General features: G+C 41.9%; 1 protein-coding gene across 6 annotated transcripts; it reads right to left on the bottom strand.

Annotated features, from left to right (window-relative positions):
- Positions 1–13,367, bottom strand: ZNF655 (zinc finger protein 655). 6 transcript variants are annotated; one of them, XM_060078677.1, is made up of 6 exons: positions 13,282–13,367; positions 12,154–12,316; positions 10,852–10,937; positions 10,329–10,455; positions 4,273–4,377; positions 1–3,774 (listed from the first exon to the last, which is right to left on the bottom strand). In XM_060078677.1, the coding sequence occupies exons 2-6, from the start codon at positions 12,287–12,289 to the stop codon at positions 2,381–2,383; spliced, it is 1,848 nt and encodes a 615-aa protein (XP_059934660.1). In that variant the 5' UTR covers positions 12,290–12,316; positions 13,282–13,367; the 3' UTR covers positions 1–2,380. The 6 variants fall into 6 exon arrangements, with proteins under 6 accessions (XP_059934660.1, XP_059934661.1, XP_059934662.1 ...); XM_060078678.1 differs by lacking the exon at positions 13,282–13,367 and adding an exon at positions 13,067–13,261; XM_060078681.1 differs by lacking the exons at positions 1–3,774; positions 4,273–4,377 and adding an exon at positions 8,530–9,338.
- Between the last annotated feature and the right edge of the window lie 1,977 nt (positions 13,368–15,344).

Raw genomic sequence — 15,344 nt, 5'->3', positions numbered from 1 at the left:
TTCTCAGAGTACCAAACACACCTTTATTCAAGTGGAAGTACAAAAGCACATTCCTAAACCAAATGCATACACGTGATTTTTACATTTTCTGCTATTTAGAGATTACTTAATCCTGTTTCATAATCACCGGAGGTGATTACCCATGGTCTCTATCCGTAGGGTATATATGGTCATAGACAGGAAAATGAAACATGCATTTTTCATATGCTTTTACATTTAGATCAATTCATTTAGGTCCCTACCGTGCCCTGATGAGATCCTATGCTTGCTGATGGCTAAGAGGTAAAATACTGTGGTAGAACTACCCTAGAGGTTATTAGCCATAAGAGGCTTACAGAGTAAGCAATGAATTTTTATATATTTGTTGAGGATCCCTAGTGAATATTTTAACATATGAATTATGAAAGCCTCAATCGCTGAAACAACTAGAATTTTAAATAACACTTGTCTTATTCACAAAATATTTTGACGCTTAAGATGGAAAAATACAATAGAATGCTTTGACATCATCTAAAGAATCATGAACTCTTGCTAGGTGTTATGACAGTGACCCTGAACTCTGGAGCCAACATCTGTGCTCAGTTTCATCAATCAAAAAAAATTATTTTATATGGCCTGTAGACTCTAGTAAAATACAAAAAATATGATGATGTGTAAACAATTCCAAACAGGTAATGAAAAACAGTAATGGTTAAATTTTACAGGCATATCTGCCATTCTTGAAATATTCTCTCTAAAGATATTACACAAGAACAGCAATACCTTTGATGGAAGGCAGCATTCTCTTACGAAGATCTCTGATTTCTCAGTATATGTTCTTTACGTTTTGCCCTATCAAAAGCAGACGTGAGCATTCTGCTGGCCTTCAATGGACATATATAAAATAATTCTGAACTTAGACATGCAGAATAGGCGCTGAATATAGCTAGGCTACCACTAGTCTTGTTGGCTTCCTAAGGTCTTTTTCATCTCTTTTAGAAGGATGTGAATGCTAACACAGCTAAGAACTTGGGTGTCACTTGAAAATGTTTAGCTGCCTGCCACAAACTCAGGGGAAACAATCCTTCATACTCATGGATGGAGAGGGTGTGTAAATCCATTTCTTTTAAAGGAAGATACTTTGCATTAGGACAGAAGACACCAAAAAAGCAAGTAGGTGTGGCATACCTGCTGGTGTAAAGCTTAAAGCTAGGAAACCATCATTGAAGGTGCTTAAGAGAATGGAGAAATCAATAGGAATCCAAATGTTATGGCTGGAAAGAAATAAGGTCCTCAGAAAACAGCAGGCCTAAGAGTCTGTTTTGGAGAGAACTTTGACTGAGAACAGCAGAAAAAGCTAAATGAGAAACATTCCAGAAGTTGACATGTTTTAACATTGGTGTATCAATGTATCTTAGGGAAGCTGTGAACAATAAGAACCAACTTCAGGAAAAATAAAAATGTTTATAAGCCACATTAAAATTAAAATAGCTTAAATGAGTTCCATAAGTAAAGCATACATACCTACTTATAACACCTATTAAATAAAAGAATGCCACGAGAAAACAGAACTGCATTCACCAAGTCACTCCTCTGACTAGATTCTTCTGCAGTGAAAAAGACTGGGACTATATATTACCGATTTCATATGCAAATAATAATTTTCCCTTCATTTTGATGTTGAACAAAGCCTGAAATATGGTGCTAAATGTTTCCACTTGCATTATATCAAATTCCGGTCTGGTGTGGATATTCTGATGATGAAAAAAGACTTGAACTCCTAGACTTGTCATTTACTATATACCCAAATGACTTCTCTTGGGTATGAATTCTTTGCTGAATGAGGGTTGGAAAATGGCTGAATCCTCCCACACATACACATTTATTACATTCATAGGTATTCGGCATGAAATGAATTTGATGCTCACAAAGTAGTTTCTTTGACTGAAGGCTTTTTCACGTTTATAGGGTTTCTCTCTAGTGTATATTCTTTTATGTCAACTAAGACTTGAAGTCTGACTGAAAGATTTTTCACATTCTTTACATATGCAGAGTTTCTCTCTAGTATGAATTCTCTGATGTCTAGAAAGGGCTGAGCTCTGATGGAAGATTTTCTCACATGCATCACATTTATAGAATTTTATTCCAGTATGAATTCTCCAATGGTGACTAAGGTATGACAATAGCATGAAGCATCTACCACCTTCAATGTATTTGTAGGTTTTCTCATTGGTATGGGTTTGCAGGTGTCAACAGTTTTACACGGACTAATAGCTTTCCAACGTTTGTCACATTCACGTTTCTCTCTGGTGTGAATTCCCCAAAGATGAATAAAGGTTGAGGTGGGACCGAATCCTTCACCACATTCAGGACACACATGATTTCTCCCTGGTGTGAACTCTCAGATGCTGAATGAGGCCTGAACTTGACTAAATGTCTCCCCACTTTCATTACATTCGTAAGGTTTCTCTTTGGTATGAATTCCTTGATGGTGCACAAGGTGTGCTCTCTGACTGAGGTTCTTTTCCCATGCATCACAATCAAAGGCTTTTTCTCGGGTGAGGACTTCCTGTTGCAGGACAAGGTCTGAGCTATGGTTGAAATTATCCTGATAATCATTACACTCATAGGATTTCTCTTTCCTATGAATTTTGTGATGCTGAATAAGGCATGAGGTTTGACTGAAAGCTTTTCCACATTCATTACATTCATGTGGTTTCTCTCCTGTGTGAATTCTTTGATGCTGAATAAGATGGGAATTCAATCTGAAGTCTTTTCCACATTCATTACATGTATAGGGCTTTTCTCTGAGACGAATTCCTTGATGCTTAATAAAGGTCAACCCACATTCGTTGTATTCATAGGACTTCTCTTCACAACGGACCTTCTGATGTTCAGCTAAGTGTGAGGTATGACAGAAGTCACTGCCACACACAGTACACTTACAAGGCATCTCTCTGTGAACTCTCTGATGTTGAGTGAGGTGTACACTACGGCTGAAGACTCTTTCACAATTGCTACATTTATAAGATTTTGCTCTAGTGTGAATCCTCTTATGCTGAATTATGTCTGAGCTCTGACTACAGGATTTGTCAGACGCCTCACAGGATTTATCAGACGCTTCACATTTATAGGGTTTTTCTCTAGTGTGTATTCTTTTATGTCGACTAAGACTTGAACTCTGACTGAAAGATTTTTCACATTCTTTACATTTGTAGGGTTTCTCTCTAGTATGAATTCTCTGATGTCTAGAAAGGGCTGAGCTCTGATGGAAGATTTTCTCACATGCATCGCATTTATAGGATTTCTCAGTGGCAGGAATGCTCTCACATTTATTAAGGTGGGAGAGTTCCATTAAACTTTCCTTATATTCATTACTCTGAAAATCCTGTGTTAGATTTATTTGTTCATGTTTATCAGCTGAATTCTGGTTGAGGCTCATATCATACTTATCAATGTCATCAACATTCTGTATTCTAAGAACTCTCTGATCTGCATCAAGAGTTGAGTCCAGACTGAAGCTTTTTTCAGGTTCATTACATTCACTGTTCTTCTCACTGGTGAAGGTTTTCTTACTGATTGTTATTTGCCTAAACTCTCTCTCCAGGAAGAGAAATTTCCTTAAGATTTCCTGAAGCCTTTCTAATCTGTCCTCAGTCTTATACACTTCTCTAGTCTCAGGAACTTGGGCAATATCCTTTTTGAGTCTTCCTACTCTCACTTTGTATGAATGTACTTCTTCTGGAATTTTCTGCTTAGGAATCAACAGCTCGTTTTCTTCTCTGGTCTCTCCATCTGATTCAATATATAAATAGAAAATGCAAATGTAATCTGTACCCTGTGCTTAGAAAAACAAAACTTAGAGAAGAGAAAACTAAATAATCTACAATCTACCAGGGTAAGAGAAGCTTATTTACTCTGAAACACAGGAACAAAATCTCAACAGCAGCGGTAAGGGCATGAATAGGAGCAGTGAGGTAGGATCCAAGTGGTCCAAGGTGTGGTAGAAATAGAGGGCAGGTTCAGCAGAGTAAGAAGATAATCAATTAAGGTGTTTCAATGGAGATAACAGGGAACTAGTTCAACAGAATTATAGATAAGCAAGTTGAATAGGGACCTAGTACAACTTACAGATAAGGGACAAAGTAAGAGTTCATCAAAACTGAACGGAAAAGGAAAGAGCTCTGGGATACAGACAGAGCTCTTCATTGACTGCCAAAGCAGCTACAGCTTGGCTCAACAACTAGACTTTACTTCCCTACTAATTCATCTGATTGATTCTGCCTTACTCACCTGAGCAGTCATCTCTTAAGACTTCTCTATTCTTAGTTTCCAGATCAAAAACCTGTAGATCTTGTTCCAGCTGGGAGATCCCATCAGGCTTGGAAACTGGAAATCCTGCTCACAGAGAAGGAAATGGGATGTGGCAATTTATCCCCAGATACTACACCAGCCACTTTTTCTCTTACTTAATGGCTAATGGAGAGAGAAAGTAAATTCTTAGAAGACATTAGGAAGGCCTGGAGAGTGAGAAGGCCAAAGACCTTCTACAAGGAGTTCATATTTGTGCTCTAGAAAGAGGTGTGCTAAGGGGCAAGTTGATGACTTCTGGGAGCATAAGTATTCATTTCCACATACTCAGGGAATTTGGCATGAGTGTGTACCTGTCTTCACAGAAATTATCATTATCACTCCTCATCTGTTGCCTACAGGTTACTCTTTGTATTAAATCTGGCCTACAAGTATTAGACCTGGTCAAAATGGAGGTCATCAAAATATAACTCTGCTGGTCTGGAGAAAGGTGAATTCTCAAGCACCTGTTGTGTGGTGAGCTAAGCTGTAGCAACACAATCAGTGAAGGCTGAAAAAATATTCCAAGGACCAATCTCAAGAAACAATTCATTTCAGGGCACATGAGGAAACAAATAATAATATGACACATCCTTACCCCTTAGGAGCTTATACTCTTGTTTATTCAACAAACATTTATGGAGTGCCTCCTATATGCAAAGTATGTAGGAGATAAAGAGCCCAAGCAGATGAGGTCCATCCCCTCAAGGACCTTACACTCTAACTGCAGAGACAGATATAAACAACTTAGTGTAATATGATACAGTGAGGAAGATGCAATAAAAGTGCATTTTCACACAAATTGGTCTTTCTCTGGCTTGCATAATGGACTGCTAGGATCTCATCTCTTTTAAAGCAAAAGCAAGAGGCAGTCTGCTTCTGAGGCGGGGCAGAACTATTACAGTATCAAAGGGGCAGTTTTTACACGTATTCAGCCCATAAAGCTTCTAGTAGCACACATACAAGGTCTAGCTCAAGCCCCTCATCTCCAAAAGCCTTTCTCTCCACTTACTGAATGTCTACAAACTGTATTACGTGTTCCGCTTATCCTGACATGTCTCTATATAATGAAGTTTACAGATTTTTAAAAATTGTTTTCAGGTATTATCATCCCTACCTGATTTATAAACTCTTTGATAGCAGGGACCATGTACCTTGTATCTTGCACTTTTCATTCATTTATTTAAGAGCTACTCATTGAGTGCCAATTTTGTGCCTATGTGTCAACAGATTATCAATGTTTTAAAAAGGGCTCTGGGCCTTTTTAAAAGTATGATAAACCAATAGTTGTCCTATGGGATTCCACATGACAGCTTAAGAGCAGGGAGATCAGAACAGATATAAAAAAGGCATTTACTGTGTTTCTGAATTCCTGTTGTGCATAAATAGAGTCAATTCTCTTTTTGGACACATTGTAGTTAAGGTCCTCCATGTCAAATGAAATAGTTTTGCAAGTTTAAAAAAAGTTAGTATGGCATGACACAGCAACTACTCTGCTCAGAATTCTGATAACATAATGTGCAACTTTTGACAGATATTTATTAAGGTGTTTCTAAGTATTTGAAAATTGAAATTAATTTTGGTTATTTACTCTATAATCTACACTTAAATCACTTACACACAACAAAAAAGATCATCTTCTTGTTGGATTAGGGGTTTGATTTTAGACACGTTTAAGGTAACATAGGAAGGTATAGAAAGAATGCCTAGCAGGCAGTTAGAGATACAAGACTGCAGTTTAGAAGAGAGAACGGGATTCAAGATACAGACTTAAAGTCACTTGTATTATCAAAATATTAAGCTAAGATTCACTAAGCATTTGGTAGGTGCAAAGTACCACACCAAGAGCTTTATAAGCTTTCACTCACTTAATACTCACCATACCTTCATGAGATAGGAATTATTACTGTATCAATTTTACAAATGGGAAAACTAAGATTCATAGAGGTTAAGAACGTTGCCCAAGGTCATGATAACTGGTGAAGCTGGGGCTCAAACAGATAGTCTTATTTCAGAAACCGGCTTTTAAATAATCTACTAGTAAAAAATAATGATTGTGAATGAAATCCATCCCTTCCTCTAAATATGTACAGAAAGAGAACAGAAGACCAACATAGTGACAATGGAACAAAAGGTGAAAATAATAAAAAGAACAGAGAAACAGTAATTAGAACAATACACGGAGAGCCAGGATCCAACAGATTTAGAATCATGACGTTTAATTAAAAGGGACCTGAGAGAACATTTAGTGTCAAAGGAATGAAAATCTCTTCGTAATAGGCACAGCCTGAGCAACATTCAATCTGAGAAAATTCCATTATGAACAAACAATTTGAACACTCTCCTGAAATCTTTGTCTGTATTAAGAAATCTGGTCCATAGCTCCCACCACTTGCTGCCCCTTCGGAAAGAACATGTAAGTAACCAGCACAAGCCAGGTGCTTACGCACATAACCTGATTTAAGCCTTGACACAACCCAGGAAGCAGACATTATTTTTTGTTTTATAGACGAAAACGTCATTATAATCGGTTTAAACAATCTGCTCAGTCACAGATGGTAAATGGAACCCACAGTTAACATTCTTTCCAATCTATACTAAGGGTCACAGAAAGCATTAAAACAGGTTTCCTCACCACTGGCCTGAATGTCTTTTTCGTAGATTTAAGTCAAAAATCTATGCTTTCAAAATATGCATTTTTCCTATCGAAATTTGAAATTTTTCCTATCTAAAATTAATTTATTAAAACATTTTGATTTTTAAAATTGAAACCTTGATAGTTTTCTAACTAGATTTACTTTTAACTTAATCTGATCTTTAAAAATAACATTTAAAATTTACCTCATTGTTTGTTGCCTATACTAGTGCCGTGCCAAGATTTTAGTCATCCGAAAGTGTCATGCTTTTCTTCCTGGTCCTTAATAAACACACAAATAAAATCTCTCCTTAGCAATATTGTTCCTGTGTAGATACCTATTACAATGGAATGTACCCTCTAACCATTTTACTTTTTCTTGAATACATGCCCTTTCTGCTCCCAAACTGTATAACCTCATGCCTGTCTGTCCAATTTATTGTGGCCATTTTAAATTACCATCATAGTACAGAGCCATAAAAATATAAAAAAACACTATATGTGGTTGGACTAACTGTCCTAAGGCTCAAAACAGTGAAAAACTGTGGGCTTCAGAGTCAGATCTGAGTCCATAGCCTAGCTTTGACCCTGGATGGATCACTTAACTCCTCTTAGCCTCGGGTATAAAACAGAATAATACCTGCTCACAGGGTTATGGTAAGGATTAAATGAGATATATGTTAGGTACTTAGTAACATACTGGTTGCTCAGTAGTGAACAACCGTGGTAGTGAAAGACATTCTATACAATATCATTTTTGCCCCCACGACATCAACTTCAAAAAGCAAGGGGTATGTGCCAAACATTCCTGATTTATCAGCTCACTCACCATCCAGTAGAGTTCTGGGAAGCAGCTTTCTAATGCTGTCACCTAACAGGGCACCTGCCACACTGCCCCATGTGAAGTGTAATCCAAGCTTTTTTCCCAGTCTTATTAATCTCCAGCACTAAGTCACAGATAACTTCCCTTTGGGTATGACCCCCAAGCCAGTAATTCACTCACTGGCAACCGTATATGTTTCTTTTTAGATTTGGTAATGAAAATTTTTACCTATTTTTTTATTCTTTTACTCTGTTCATACTCTGTATATTTATTACTGTGTAGTGGAAGCACTTAACCAAAAGACCAAAGTTCTGATATCTGTGACAAATACAACTCAGAGCTACTATCATGGGAAAAAGGTATGAACTGGAAAACTGGGCTGCTAAATCAGAGACTGAATTATAAAGTCCTTATTTTACAACACCAAACATTAAGCTAAGTTAACTAAGTGTATAAACTTAAATTTCAGGTGGAGTTTGCTGAACCCCCAAATATGAAAATTACTTCCTAAAGATTGTAAAAAATAATTACTAAGGAGAGGCTGCTGACTTGGTCACAAAAACAAGTTGAGTAGGAGGGCTTCTTTTACGTAACTGTGCCCAGCATGTGTGAGTGTGCATACGTGTCCTGTGTATGTGCAGAGATAACAGAGGAAATGGGATAAAATTCAGTATAATAGTATGCTGTGCTGTTAGGCTGATTGAACTACTAAGAAGTTTCTTTACTCCAAAAAGTAGACAGGTTAACTGTTGCAAATTATGTAATTATTAGATATTAACAGTAATTTACAATTACATATCACTTTACAATTTACAAGTTGTTGAATATACATTCAATTTGACAGCCTGAGGGAAAGACAGCCTTTCCGCGCCATCGAGGAAAAGCTAAGGAACACTTATCAGGAAAGATCATATAAACGCATCAATCTGTACAGCTCCACAAAGAATAAACGGGACAAAGGCAGGACCCTGGAGGGGGCCACAGGGATTTAAAAGAAGCAAAAGACTAGAACATTAGAAAGGCCCAGGGGTCTCAGGAGATTTAGGCAACAGAAGGGGCAGGTCATGTTCACTACAGAAAAGGAGGGGCACACAGTGTATGTTCCACAGTCTAAAATAACACGAAAAGATCATAACCGAAGAGCTGGAGTCGAACTTTGTGGTTTCTGAGAACACAAGTCGATGACCACCAACCATGGCTTCTGATTGAACTCAGAATTCAGGGTTCAAAATTCTGGTTGCAACAGAGGGCTTCCTTGGCCCTTTGAAATTTATAAAGGTCATCTGAGGAGCTGCAATTTTACATAGTGGTGGCATCCTGAGAGGCATCTACTCCATCAATCAAGTGTAATATCTCATAATCGTGGAAAAGGAGTTTCCGAGCGGGGACGAGCACTATCGATGGGAAGCCGATACCTGGGCCATCTCTTGGAGATTCCTGCTGAAAGGACTGCAAGTGTTTCTCCAGAGAAAGCACTTGCCTGGGTATGACTCAGGGCCGGGCAGGAATTCACACTATGAATCCGGGTGGTGGGAAGGCGGAGAAGTATGCCTACGAAGATCAAAGAGCCAGGAATGGAAAACACACTAAAAACCTTCCCAGTGGGCAGGCTGCCTCCCCACAGGTAAGAAGACCTCTTTAATCCTGAGTGTAATCAAGGAGACAAAACAACACCCTGGATGCCACCAGCACAGGCAAAGCAAAAAAGAGTTTAAAAAAAAAAAATGAGAGAGAGAGAGAGAAAGAGAAAAGAAAAAGTATGATTAAGTACATACATACATAACAAAGAAAAGAGCAGCAGAGACAGGCAAAAAAAGAAAGAGGAGCAATGCTCACACCGAGGGGGGACGCCGACAACTCCCACCAATCCTTCTCTACAGCACCACAGGTCGTCTAATCTCAGCTGCCAACTGCACGATCCAAATGACAAAGGAGAGACTCCATCTAAGTCTGAGACTTCTGTGAGGTTACACAGGATTACCTTCTGGGTGACTCACTGAAATGTACTCGCAGTGAGTCATGCCTTGAAATCAAGTCTCTCAAATTCTGCCTACTTGCAGATGAATTTAGGGATCTTAAGAGGTGAGGGATTATTCAACAAAGACGTTAGCCTATCTTAAAAAAAAAAAAAAAAAGCATTTCTTCTTCTGAGAAAAATGGGAAACTCTGATACAGGGGCACTGAATTACCAGGAAGGAAAGTGTCTGGTTGTGGGTTGGGAGGCCCTAGAGTCTCTCTCACAAAAAAGGAAAAGATAGGCAAAGTGAGAACTTGCAAAGCACCAGCAAGTTTCCCTTTTTTAACAGGGAACAGATGCCCCACAAAAGCAAGAAACATTAACCGAGGTTAAGGAGTAGAATGTCTCCTCCTGAAACCCCCAAAGGAAACCCACTCCCAGAGGAGACGGCCTTAAAGAAGGCGGAATCGGAGGTTCTACGACCGGGGATCTGAGCCACACTCAGAGACCTCACATCTACTCAAAAACAAGGAAGTAAAGAAATCCTAAGCGGTAAACTGAATAATAAGAAAGGCAATCCTTACCCAGTGAGACCAGGTTCCCATAATTCTCTAACATCACTTCTCTGTAGAGAGCCCTCTGAACAGGGTCCAGGCATCCCCATTCCTCTCGAGTAAGGTGCACAGCCACATCCTCGAATGTCACAAACTCCTGAAATAACACAGCCTGGCTGCTCTGGGGAAGGAGGCCACCACAGCATCATGGCCAGAGAATGAAGGAGATGATACAGAGGGTCTGCAGGGTGCATTTATGTTGGAAAGGAGGGAGAACAGAGTAGAATCTAGGGAATAGGTTCCACAACCCTTTAACATCTAATAAGCGCCCATGACAGCACCAAGGATAAAGGAAGTGTTTGCTGGTGATATTGGGGAGATGGAAAGGTGGTTTCTGTGAAGTCCAGGTCTCTGAAGATGATCAGCACCCAACCTGGGGTCTGCTATTAAAAAAAAAAAAATTCAGGCAAGGTTTATGGATGGGATGAGGATAGGACCACACTCAATCAGCAGCAATAGTCCCTGAGGAAAAGCAGAGGGTTCCTCAGCTCACCTGGTACCTGGCTGTCAGGAGCGCAGCTGCCTGGTCTCCTGGGCTTCCCTCGTGGGGAAGAGCAGGCACCTGGGGGACAGGTGGAGCTGAGGGAGGAGAAAGGAGCCAAGAGTGAGAGCAGCCCTTCCCCAGGGCTCCCTTACAAAAGAGAGAGTCAGTGGGACCCTTCCTCACATCAACATTACAGCAAAACCAACGAACGTTTCTCAGGTATTGACCATGTTTTGCACCTTCTCAGCACCTGCATGCCCTCCTTACACATGCTTAGACCCGTGATACAGGATTTTATTATGAAATCTCATATTGTACATTATTCCCATGACATGACCTACCTCTAACAGAAGGGTAAGCACTGTTACCTGTTTTGCAAATGGGCAAAGCAAAGCATAAAGATTTGCAGTGACTCATCCAGAGCCATAGTTATTTAGTAGACTTCTGACCCTCTCCCAGACACTGTTCTGTAAACTTCATTAAGCCTTTCTTTTGAGACTGGGCACTGTCTCTGCAACCAGTGTGTAAGGCCCTCAAGAATAAGGAGTGGTCATCTGTTTCCTCATAATCCTTTCCACACTCTCACAATGCTCCACAGCACGCTATGCACCATGGCACTCAGCTGGTGTTCCTGACACACAAGTTATTTCAGGCACTGCAGTCGGCCAGAAGTAATCTCATACAAACTTCATACAAGACAAAGGCAGGACAAGACAGATCAACCTCTCTATATGATACACAAAAATGTTATTTTGTGGTCAATATGTGATATGTATACATTGTTATTTTACGGTCAATATGTGATATGTATACATTGGGCTCAACCAAAGAATTAGATGGTTGTTTTCTTGATCAAAATTAGATTAGTCAGGAACACTGCAGTTGCAACAGAATGGCAGCTGGCAAAGCACAAAAGGTCAAGGAGGGAAGAAACTAAGTTAAGGAAACAGGGGGAGGGACAGGCCCTAAATCTAAGAGGAAGTGAAAGCAAGGCAAGGGCAGTGAGGTGTGGCAAAAGCAGCATTTCTTAGAAATTATTCTGAATGTGGTAACTGGGATGAAGTGAAAGTTGCATGAAGGAAAAACAGCCAGAGCAGAGTAAGCGAAGACCACTCGGCCTATTAAAGAAGGACAGGCTGACCTCAACAGAGGGACCCAGATCAGGACTGAACTGAGTCACGTCTGTGCCTCCCTTCAAGACCTCCCTCTAGGGACCAATCTCTCATTGAAATCCCTGGCCTCTCTCATACCAGGGCCAGGAGCCCCTCTGCACTCCCATTCTCCTGGATGGAAGTGCTCTCTCTGCCTTACCCCCAGTGAGTCCCTGTTCCATGTCGGTGTCCTGCACGAACTGAGGCTCTGGGGATAGACCCTCAGAGTGGGTCTCCAAAGGCTGAAACTGGACCCTTGGAGATCCTGCTGCTTCCTGGGCCGATATTTCCTCCATCCCTGTTCTGGAGGACAATGACCATCACTGCGGGGTGAGATTAGGAGAAATTATTGTAACAAGTTAAAACAACCCATCATTTTACATTCTCAGGACTTAGCAAAGTATCTTGCACACTGTAGACACAATGAAAATAGTTAATGATGGTTAACCACCTAAAATAAACAGCAGGAAGAAAAATGGACATTATTCACTTTCAGATATTTAAGAACCAAATCATATGGTCCAAGTATGCAGTTTATTTGAACTCCACTAATCCAGAATTTGTGGAATATTTTAATCAAGGAAACACGATTTAATAGCCTAAAATTTTCTGTGTAAATTGAAAATGCTTGACATTTACAAACGTCTTTCAAGGTTCAGGTATGCGCCCAGAGAAATATACTAGTTCCGATTACTCGTAATTTTTTTAAAGCAGGCCCCTAAGAATTTTTTGGTAAACACTCTGTCAGCCCACTCTGTATTACTGAATGGCCTTAACCGATAACCAAATTCCACTCTGCGGGGTCAGACCCTTCGACAACTCAGACTAGGTGAGAAGGCCTTTCCCAAAATCCTGACAGTAAGCCAGGGAAGGGCTGCGACTCTAACAGGTCTGACTGGTTGTCCTTCACACCCAAGGACGCGGCAGCGCTCCGTCCCCTTTCCACACCCTCAGAAAGGGCCCTCGCGCCCGGCCCTCAGAAGGCCTCGCCCGGCGCTGCCCTCCTCCCACTTCCCTGCTAGGTCAAGACACGGTCCCAAAAGGGCGAAGAGGGCCCCAGAAACCCAGCTCACAGCAGGGCACGGTCACCGGGTCCTGACGGCGGGGCCCTCTGTCCGCGGGGTGTCGGGGCGAACCCTGACTGAAGAGAAACGGGCCCTTGCACTCCGGCCCCGCGCGCTCCTGGGACGGGAACCGCAGTCAGCCGGGGACGGGAGATTCCTCCTCCCCGGGAGGCTAAACAAGGGGCCGACCCACTGCGACCCCAGAACGCCTTCCGGGGACTCACCAAGCGGAGGGGCGGGCCAGGCGGCCGTCCGGTCGCGGACACCCTGGCTCACGATGCCACCACAGCCTTTCGGGGGCCGCTCTAGGCTGCTCGGAGGCCGGCGCTTCTCTGTGGTACTTCCGGAGGCGGAGTCCGATGGCTGGGGGCAGGGCGGGCCCCGGATGAGGGCCCCGGGTGTGAGCGGGTGGCAGTCGCTAAGGCTCGTTTGCGGGGCATATCCATCCACGTCCTTCTGCCGATCTCACCCTCCCTGCTAACCCCCGCTGGCCGCTCTGTAGCCCGTACATCGCTAGTGACCGCGACAGCCCCGGACTTGGGAAGGCGGCCCCGCTCTCCATTCCCTGGCTGCAGCCAACCTTCGAGACTCCCCGCGGGGTGGTGGCTCTTCCGCGGCGGTGTGTGTCGGGGATGAGGAAGAAATGTCCAACCTAGTGGTCCAACCTCCATGAGTCAGCCGTTCGGGAACTAGCACAGGGGTACAAATACGCTGATTACAGCCAGGGTTGAAGGCGCTTCGGTTATATGAGAACCTCAGAAAATCATAGGATCGAAACAATACGGTTCTTGGGGGAAGGTGGGGGCATTGAGCAAGTTGGAGTGGAAGAGAGACTGGAAAAGAGCTGTGTTCCTGGTGGAAAGACGGGACTCTGCAGAAGGAGGGATGGATAAAGCACGGTGCACGTGGACAGGCAGGCCCAGGGTTAGCACAGAAGCCCCTAGGGCATTAGGACCTCCTGCATCCTTAGAGAATGTGACGTCCTGTGGTGGGACTAGGTCCGACAGGGACTGGCAAGTCGACTAAAGAATCAAAACAGTGATTTGGAAGGGACTTTAGCTACTACTCCTTTGTTTAAGCTCACAAATCAGATATTACCCTTTAATGATATTTGACATTTACAGTTAAATATAAAAAATCAAGTGCAACATTCTCCATGCTTTTTCAAACTACATGAGCCTCTGGGAGATTCTGATTTGCCTTCCCTTTCCTTGAGTATCTCAAGGATCTACAGCAACTTCCTACTATGACACAATCTCTCTAGTCTATAGTATCTCTGTCACAATGGAGTCAGCATCACGAATAGGAAATGCACTGCTTAAAAAAAAAAAAAATGCACTGCTTGGTCAGTTGCTGTTGGACAGCTCCAGTTAGAAAGTTTTTTGTGTGTTGAACAACTATACCTCCTGGTGATGTCCATTGTTCCTGTTGCAATCCCTGGGACAACAGATGACACATTACTTCCTGCTTGTCATTAACAACTTGTTATGAACCAGGTTCGTTTGCCCAATGGGCAGCAAGCCAAACACTGAGAGACTGAGGTTTGCAGCAGAGAGTTTATTAACACGGAAGCCAAGTGAGGAGATAGGAGAACAAATCTCAGATCCACCTCCCTGAAGGTGAGGGGCTTGAGATTTTTATTGGATAAAGAAGAAGGTTGGCTTTAGGTGTGGGGTAGGGTGATAGGAGGCTGGGGAAAGGTGAGGTAATCAGTGTTCTGCAAAGGCATATCTGAGTTACAGGCTTCTTAATGAGATGCATGTTCAAAAATGCAGGCCCTTAGCATGATCTGAGCTTCGAGTTTTTGGCCCTCTGATGTCAAAATTCATTCGTCAGACACCTGCACAGGCCGAGTTTTAGGATCAGTGGTGCCAACCAGTCTTAGCCAGCTTGAACTGGACAAGAGCTGACTCCAAGTTTCTGAAAAACATCTTTAGTCCCTGTTACTATAGCCACTCATATGTCAGAGGTGCTATCTATAGGGGTAGTTGAGGAATCTCGTGGTATATTATCTAGGCTACAGGAAACTTGGAGAGTATGTAACTTGAAAAAAATAATTTAAGCGAGCTTGTTCAGTGAAGGCAGAGGGTTTTTTAAACAAGTTGTTCCTTTAGCTGCTGTTCTGTAAAACAAGCTCAAGAATTGGGCACCATTTCAAGCTCTTCTAATGTTCTAGGATAGCTATAAGTTTGAGGTTCTTTCCTGAGTTGCCATTTCCCCAAAGGTTGTACCTCTCAGCAGAGTGTTGCATTTCTACAGCAGAGGTGAACAAACTATGATAGTGGTG

Source organism: Mesoplodon densirostris, chromosome 16 (genome assembly GCF_025265405.1).
Source record: "Mesoplodon densirostris isolate mMesDen1 chromosome 16, mMesDen1 primary haplotype, whole genome shotgun sequence".
NCBI classification, from domain to species: Eukaryota; Metazoa; Chordata; class Mammalia; order Artiodactyla; family Ziphiidae; genus Mesoplodon; species Mesoplodon densirostris.
Note: the sequence above shows the minus strand (reverse complement) of the source record. Positions and strands in the feature narration are given on the sequence as shown.

What these genes read in the sequence shown, in the direction of transcription:
- ZNF655 (XM_060078677.1), bottom strand. Translation starts at nt 12,289, where the DNA reads ATGGAGGAAATATCGGCCCAGGAAGCAGCAGGATCTCCAAGGGTCCAG. An exon ending in GGAACAGGGACTCACTGGGG is followed by an intron (nt 10,938 to 12,153) that starts GTAAGGCAGAGA and finishes CTCCTCCCTCAG; the next exon opens with CTCCACCTGTCCCCCAGGTG. An exon ending in TCCTGACAGCCAGGTACCAG is followed by an intron (nt 10,456 to 10,851) that starts GTGAGCTGAGGA and finishes GTGTTATTTCAG; the next exon opens with GAGTTTGTGACATTCGAGGA.